The 8287-nt window shown below is 34.3% G+C and overlaps 2 protein-coding genes across 2 annotated transcripts; one reads left to right on the top strand and one right to left on the bottom strand.

The window, feature by feature from the left end:
• Positions 1–391: 391 nt before the first annotated feature.
• Positions 392–2654, top strand: LOC111881705 (uncharacterized). The gene is made up of 3 exons (XM_023878090.3): positions 392–733; positions 1094–1530; positions 2017–2654. Exons 1-3 carry the CDS (start codon positions 569–571, stop codon positions 2456–2458), a joined length of 1044 nt encoding a protein of 347 aa, XP_023733858.1. The 5' UTR covers positions 392–568; the 3' UTR covers positions 2459–2654.
• Positions 2655–6940: 4286 nt separating this feature from the next.
• Positions 6941–7985, bottom strand: LOC111881702 (protein SRC2 homolog). The gene has a single exon (XM_023878088.3). The coding sequence runs from the start codon at positions 7925–7927 to the stop codon at positions 7127–7129; it is 801 nt and encodes a 266-aa protein (XP_023733856.1). The 5' UTR covers positions 7928–7985; the 3' UTR covers positions 6941–7126.
• Positions 7986–8287: the final 302 nt, after the last annotated feature.

Below are 8287 nucleotides of genomic sequence, written 5' to 3'. Positions count from 1 at the left end.
GGGTTCATCTTAAGGATGAATGGTTGTAGGGTTTTTTGAAAACTTTAGAGAAGAAAGACAGTAATGGGAAGGTGGGTTGGGTGTGGAGATGGGTTTGGATATGAAATGGGACTATATTTTTTTTATTCTTTTTATTTGTTAATTAATAATAATAAAAATAACATAAAATTAATTAGAAAATAAATACATAAAGGGCATTATGGTCATTTAAAATATGGCAAGGACTGAAGTCGCAATAAAGTCGCATATTAGGGACGCAGCATGCACATTTATAACAAACGAGGGACGGTCCGAGTTAATTTTCGAAAATAAGGACTAAACGTGCTTTTCGGCACTTGGACGAGGACGATTGGTGTAATTTACCCTTTTTTATTCGTTGATTCATTCATTCCTTTCTCAAATATACACTCCTTCATTCATCCTCTGTTGCCAACAAGGAACAGAGAAAGCGAGATTGTCATTTCCTGAAGCCCCAACAAACACCATCCAGCTGCAATAAAACACCTGAAAATCTCATCACTAAGTTTACTTTTATATACAGAGAGAAAGAAAGAGTTAGAGAGCAGCCATGGGTGTGGATTACTACAAGGTTCTTCAGGTGGACCGAAATGCTAAAGACGATGACCTCAAGAAAACCTATCGTAAACTCGCCATGAAATGGCACCCTGATAAGAACCCTAATAACAAAAAAGAAGCCGAAGCCAAATTCAAAACCATCTCTGAAGCCTACGATGTATGTATTCTGAAATCCATCGATCAACATATGTGTTTCAATGCCGAGATGTATCGAATCTCATGTAAATGTCAATTTAACAAGGTTTTCAACTGAATTTGTATAAATTTTTGAAATTGATTGGGTATACATTCAAAGCGATCAATGTATACAAAGGTTTTTTATTAAATTCATAGACTTTTGAAACCGATTATTATAATTTGAATTGGGTATAGATTCACAGTTTCACACCGATCAATGTGCATTGGCATATATGTAAACCTAAATTTTCCGAATACGTGATTTTCAAGCAAGGGTTTAATGCATCGATAAACTTTTTGAATCGATTACTGAAATTAGATCGGAATTACATACTTTCAGGTTTTGAGTGATCCGAAGAAGAGAGCCATTTATGATCAGTACGGCGAAGATGGATTGAAGGGGCAGGCGCCACCACCGGGCCCTGGTGCGTTTTCCGGCAAGTCAGATGGAGGCTCTGCGACATTTAGGTTTAATCCTCGAAATGCAGACGAAATATTTTCAGAGTTTTTTGGGCACTCGAGCCCATTTGGGGGAATGAGGGACATGAGAGGATCACGTTCATCAAGTTCATTTTCCCGGAGTATTTTCAGTGAAGATCCATTTTCCCAGTTCAGAAGCGGTGGTGGTGGTGGTGGAGAAGGGTTCTCCGCCTCCGCCAGTATGCCCTGTAGAAAAGCCGCCACAATTGAGCGACCATTGCCATGTACCTTGGAGGATTTGTATAAAGGAACTACAAAGAAGATGAAGATTTCACGAGATGTTGCTGATCATACTGGGTGAGTTTGAGTTCTGGTTTTCATCTTTGATTTTACTTTCCAAAATTCTCAACTCAAATTATGCATTCAATTTGATTATCACTTGTTTCTTTACATGTCAAGGATTATAATTGGCGCCTTAAATACAAGAAATAACAATATACTTATATTTTATTTTTCTTATTAAGCCCTCGCATTATGAAAAAAAAAATCTACCCATTTATAGCAATGTCAATCAATTTTCAGTACATTATACTTTCGAAAGTCTATCCAGTGTGAAATCACACACTGCATGGGAGTTTCAGTTCCAATGTAGATTGGCTCCTTGTGGCCGCTAGACTCTTATGTCAGCCACCTAGCAGGCTACTATGTACCTGATTTATATCTGATTTATATAATGATATCATGATTCTTCTGGGCCTATGTATCAGCTCAGGGATTGGTAAAAGAATAATTTTTTTTACGGATACATTTAAAATGACAAAATACTAATTGTTTTGATTGTAGGAGAACAACTACAATGGAAGAGATTTTAACAATAGATATAAAAGCGGGGTGGAAAAAGGGAACAAAAATAACATTCCCGGAGAAAGGAAACGAAGGGCGAGGTGTGATTCCTTCGGATCTTGTTTTCATAGTTGATGAAAAACCGCATCCGGTGTTAAAAAGAGATGGAAATGATCTTGTTATGACCCAAAAGATATCATTATGTGAAGCTTTAACCGGTTATATTGTGCAAGTTTCAACGCTCGATGGAAGAAGCTTAACAATTCCCATAAACTCTGTAATTTCCCCAAATTATGAAGAAGTTGTCAAAGGAGAAGGGATGCCTATGCCTAAAGAACCCACAAAGAAAGGGAACTTAAGGGTTAAGTTTACTATTAAGTTTCCTTCAAGACTTACATCGGATCAAAAAACCGGCATTAAGCGACTTTTGACGTGTTCTTGATTAATTTTTCTTTTATATTATTTTGAGTGTTTTTTTTTTCGGTTTTATGAATGGGGTCTTGGATTAGGTTTTTTTATTGGACTAAGGTTTTGGATCTTTGAATGTGGTTGTGTGAATCTTGTGTTTTTAGATTGTATATGTTATTACTTGGTGTACACCATTGATAATTTGATATATGAATGGTTAGTTTGAGGAAGTTGTTGGTGATTTTGTCACTAAATATATTTTAATGTAATGGATTTAACAAGTGTTTCAAGAATAATGTTTTAGTTATAATACAAATTGGGAGGTGTAGGAGTGCACACTTGTATTTACTAAACAAGGACTAATCTGTCATTCTTGAAAAATGCAAATTCAAGGACTAATCTATTTTTCTTGAAAGATGCAAAGTGTTCTCGTTTATCCGTTGAGAGGATAAATCCGGGAAAATAACGACTCCTTTGAAACACAAAAAAACGGGAAACACTTTTTTCTTCACCTTCTTCTCAAAATTGATTTTGATTTTGTGCCTAAAATCAGAATTGTTACATCATGAATTATCCCAGTTTGGATTTCGTGATACCCAAGGCATATAGGGTCGAAATATCAAACAAGGAAAATGTTAACACGATTCCTGTTTGAGATCCAGATTTCCAATAACCCTATTTTGTTTTTTTTTTTTTTCCCAACAGAAGTGTGATGTTAATATCACATTATTTTGTAAACTATCATTTAAATGATGTTTAGGATGATATATTAAGTGTGTTTGACACATAACGTCTAGAAACTTCTAGCTTTTGACAAAACATTTTAGTTTAAACAAAAAAAATTTGTTTGAAAATACAAGTATTTGGCTTTTAGTTTAAAAAAAATGTTTCAAATATAAAAACTGCTTCATGTTGTGTTTAACAAAACAATACTGAATTTTTTAAATCAATTTCCAAAATCGCCCTTAAAAATATATTTATATATTCATTCTTTTAAATAATTGTCATTTTATATAATTTCACATATTTCAAAACTTGCAATACTTATATCAATAAATAAAAATTACACCTACCAGCTATTTATAAAAGTTTTGTGTTAAAATTATAAAATAAGTTTTGACTCTTTATTTTGATAGACGTACTAGACGCGATATCTTTAGAAGTCGTTAGATAATGCCTCGAAGTGTTCAATTCAATCAACCGTCACCATAAGAAAAGAATAATACTAGCATTATTCTTTCCCGTATATGGAATTCCAAATATAGCCTTCATAAATAACATAAAAACAATAGTATTTATATCTCTAAACCTTTTAAGCATCTTTTTTCCAAAGTCTAGTTTCATCTCAAACAATCGTTCCAGTACTACCTGCACTAGAAAACGTTAGTCTAGATATTTATCTAATTTACTTTATATTAAACAACAATAGTTTAAAATATTTGTGCTTAATTAATAAGCTTAGCAGCAAGGTTCAAACGGAGTCAAAACAGCTAAAACAGTACGTTAAAAAATAGTTTTATTATGCACATAATTACGTTTTAGGTGTTTTGCCTCGGACTTTTTTGTTTACTAAGGTTCAAATTGGTTCTTAAAATATTGTTTAAATATCTATTTACTTATATTTTTTCTATTAGTTTAAGCCTATAAATATTTTAACTTGTTTCGATCGTGTATATATTACATCATTATGAACCAGTACAATAGCTTTTTTATGATAATCAAAATGTTTTTTTTTTTAATTTACACAAACTTTTAATTCTATTACAAATTTAGTCCTTTTTTTTAATAATTTTGACCAACTTTTTGTACGTTTTTTACAGCTTTGTCTTCATATATTTTCTTACGTCTTCAACTTTACACTTTTTTAAAACTATGTGTTTACATGATTTTACATGTTTTTTACCACTTCATTTCGAACAAAATTCGAGTATTACTTATGTATTAATTCTACTTAATATATGTTTTTACCGTTTGAAAACCGCGGCCTCTTGGTCTCCATTAGACTATGTGGTACGCGGTCGTTAACCCCCGTTATTATCGACGTGGAACACCCTTAACGGTGTGGTAAAGTATGCAACACCGCCCCCTCCCCCTCACCCGTTGTGTTGTTATACGTTGCCAAGGTAATGAGTTGCAACGTGCAAAATGACGACGAATTCGAACATTTTCAAACGGGTTTTGACCAATAAACGGTCATTTTAGATGATAAAAAAATTTAATTAATTTTTATTTACCTATAAATACATACATTCTATACCGCATTATTTCATTGTATTATTTTCTTTCTCTATATTTCATAAACTTTCAATACTTCCAAAAATATGGATATGTTTCATCCGTTCCACCCGTACAACGATGATGACAATGACGATATCGCCGTCATTACGATGTACCAATATTGTACAGTATTATACGAATGTGCTGCTACAACCAGATCTTGCTCATCAACTACCAAGATGTGTGATGTTAAATAGAAATCACGAAGAGGGACATCAACATCTAGTTCCCAATTATTTTGCAGATAATTGTGTCTACCATCCACATGATTTCAAAAGAAAGTTTCATTTGCGAAAAAAATGTGTTTGTATGGATAGCCAACGCCTTGGAAAACATGTATTGTTTCTTTCAAGTTTTGTAATTTGTAAATGTAGCTTTTACGTAATTTAAATACATTTTTTACCTATTAAATATACATTTAGGTATGAATTTTTCCAAATGAGATATGATGCTAGATGTAAGCAATGATTCACAGGGTTGCAAAAATGTGATGCAGCAGTTAGCTTATGGCTATGAGGGAGTCGTCTAATTCTATTGACGATTATATGAGAATGTATGAGAAAACTACAAGAGAAAGTTTGCATAGATTGGCAAGAGTTTATTTGCGCAAACCTTTGTTGAATGATATGAAACAACTATATGTGGCACATGAAGAAAGACACGGTTTTCCAGGTATGCTTGGAAGCATTGATTACACACACTGAAACTGGAGAAATTGTCATGTGGCGTGGAAAGACCAGTATGCAAGTGGTCATCATGGAACATCTCCATTGGTATTAGAGGTCGTTGCTTCCCAATATTTGTGGATTTGACATGCTTTTTTTCGAGGTAGCGTGTTCCAACAACGACGTCATTATTCTTGATTAGTCACCAATATTCGATGATCTTTTGTGAGGAAAGACAGTAGATGCTCCTTTCACATTAAATGGAAATGGAATATATCCAGCATATTCCACGTTCATGAACACACTTAGTAGAACCAAAAGACAACTTTTTCAAAGGAATACAAGAATGAGCACGTAAGGATGTGGAACATGTTTTTGAAGTTCTAAAGTTGAAAGGACACATAGTTGAACATGCGACACAACCATATCAGTTAGAAACTCTACGAGATATTATGTATGCATGTATCATAATGCATAACATGGTGATTGAAGATAAATGACGAAATATTGCGGAGTATATGGCTAAAGAAACTCAGACACGTGTAATTTCAACCTGAGACAGTAAAATATTTACAGAGTCGTTGATATTCAAAACGCACAAAAACACAAGCAACTTCAAGAAGACTTGACATATTATATATATATATATATATATATATATATATATATATATATATATATATATATATATATATATATATATATATATATATATATATATATATACAATGATACCGAAGATGAATAATTTAGTGGCAAAAAAATAGTAATAATTTTTTGTCTTTAAATGTCATTTGTTTTTCTGTTGTAATGTTTTTTTAGAATTTTAAATGTTATATTTAATATAAAAAATTAGGTGTTATTGAAATAACATGTTTTATAAAATTAATTTTGTTTTTATAAATATTAAAAAATAAATCTAAAAAAATGATAGCATAAAAATTAATGGATGTTATAACATGTTGTCGATTTTTTCACTTGGTTTTATAACACCATGTATAACATGACATATGAGGTGGCAACTTTTGGTATTGGATGTGATTTAACATGTTGTTCACACCCACTAACCTTATGTCGATGATGTTTACCCTTTTGTGTGTGATTGACCGAAAAAACAACCCTTCTTCTCTTCATCTTTTTGATAGATGCTTCTATTTTTCGTGTAATAAAAAAACGTGTAAAAAATGTCTGGAAATAAAGTGAAAAATATGAGAAAACAAAAGAATTAAAGTGCCAATAAAGTTGTTAAAAAAGGCTAATGTTAAGATTTATTCTTCAATTGTTAATGTATTTGTTTTATTCACTAAACTTGGTTTTATAAATCAAAGGTCATTCAACTTTCAAAACTATATCTATTACATCCTTATGACTTGGTATGGCATTGTTATAAATGTTATAATGAAGTAATATACACAAACAAAAACAAATTATTAGACAACCCAAAAAAGTAAACGGACTAAATTAGACTATAGTTTAAAGATCAATTTCAGCTTTAATTTAACTCAAATGAGATATTACGAAATGAATCCATCTATGAACAAGCTAAAGCTACATATCAATCAATGCATGTAATGTAATTAACTGGGATCATATCATTTTATCATTTTCAACATGTAACAACAAACAAGTAACAACTTCAATTCATGCAATTCTTGATTTTTACTAATGATTAAAAACACATTAGACAAACATCATCGATTCCCTTTTATATAAAAGGGAAACAGAAAGAAAAAATAAAAAGATGGATAAAGTCTAATTGTCTATTCGTCGTCGACGTCGTACCCGAGATCATCCTCAACTTTATCGGCGGCATCTTCGGCGATTTCATCTTCCACATAATCAACCCCCTCCGCAATCGCCAGCCCACCCACCAATCCCGCCGCCGCACCAACCGCCAGTCCAGTCCCCATTCCATACTTACTTTTCTTCTCCTCCTTATACTCGCCGTACGACGGTGGTTGACCACCGTAACCAGCAGACTGCCCATAACCAGGCTGACCGTATGGCGGAGGAGCACCGTACGGAGAATACGGATACCCAGTCGGCGGAGCAGCGTAGGGATAACCCCCACCGTAAGGTGGCGGAGCAGCTGGGTATTGTGATTGTGGTGGTGGAACGCCGTATGGAGGTGCGTAGTAAGGATCCGGCGCACGATAGCTCGGTTCCCTAACGGAGACTTTCACCTCCAACTTCCCGTGAGGGCGGCCGGAGGGACGTTTGAGTTTTAAAGTATCGACATAATACTCACCGATTCCGACCTCATCAACGACGTCCTTGAGTTTGAGCTTGGCGGAGCCGATCAATGGCTTGGTGTCCTCCGCCGCGTTAGCATGAACGATGTCGATGTAGAGAGTGGAATCCTCGATTCGATCGTTGAGAGGGATGATGAGTTTTTGATCCCACACCGGCGACTCGTCGCCTTCTTCGTCAACGTGTGTGGAGCATTTGTTTTTCGGGTCAACCCAGACGACGGCGTAAGGCTTGAGAGGTCCGTGACGCCAGTTGACGTTTTTGAGGTTTTTGGCGGAGGAAATGGTGAGGTCTAGTTCGTAACGCGCCATGATTCGCCGGAGAAGGAGGGAAGTTTTGGTGGTTGAAGTGAAGTGCCATGGAGGAGGAATGGTATATATAGTAGTTGCTATGTGATTGTTATCGAAGGATCGCGAGAATAATGCCTTTATTGGGTATGTTTTAATTACTTTTCTGCCCTTGTAGTTAGAGTCGGTAATGGATCGATCTAGGTTGGGTTCGGGTTTAACTCATTTATTAATTGGGTTGGAAATTTCAACCCAACCCAACCTGTTTATTTAAATGGGTTGACATTTACAACTCAACCCAACCTTTCAGATAAATGGATTGTAATCGGGTTGACCCGTTTATGTAATTCACAAACCAACCTATTAAATAAATTAGTTAAATTT

The sequence above is a fragment of the Lactuca sativa genome, chromosome 8 (assembly GCF_002870075.4).
Source record: "Lactuca sativa cultivar Salinas chromosome 8, Lsat_Salinas_v11, whole genome shotgun sequence".
Taxonomy (NCBI): domain Eukaryota; kingdom Viridiplantae; phylum Streptophyta; class Magnoliopsida; order Asterales; family Asteraceae; genus Lactuca; species Lactuca sativa.
The sequence above is the reverse complement of the archived record's forward strand: the minus strand, read 5'-3'. Positions and strand labels throughout refer to the sequence as shown.

Bases quoted from the DNA above. Each gene is read 5' to 3' on its own strand.
- LOC111881705 (XM_023878090.3), top strand. From the start codon at position 569: ATGGGTGTGGATTACTACAAGGTTCTTCAGGTGGACCGAAATGCTAAA. The intron at 734-1,093 runs GTATGTATTCTG...ACATACTTTCAG, and splicing joins CCATCTCTGAAGCCTACGAT to GTTTTGAGTGATCCGAAGAA. The intron at 1,531-2,016 runs GTGAGTTTGAGT...TTTTGATTGTAG, and splicing joins GATGTTGCTGATCATACTGG to GAGAACAACTACAATGGAAG.
- LOC111881702 (XM_023878088.3), bottom strand. From the start codon at position 7,927: ATGGCGCGTTACGAACTAGACCTCACCATTTCCTCCGCCAAAAACCTC.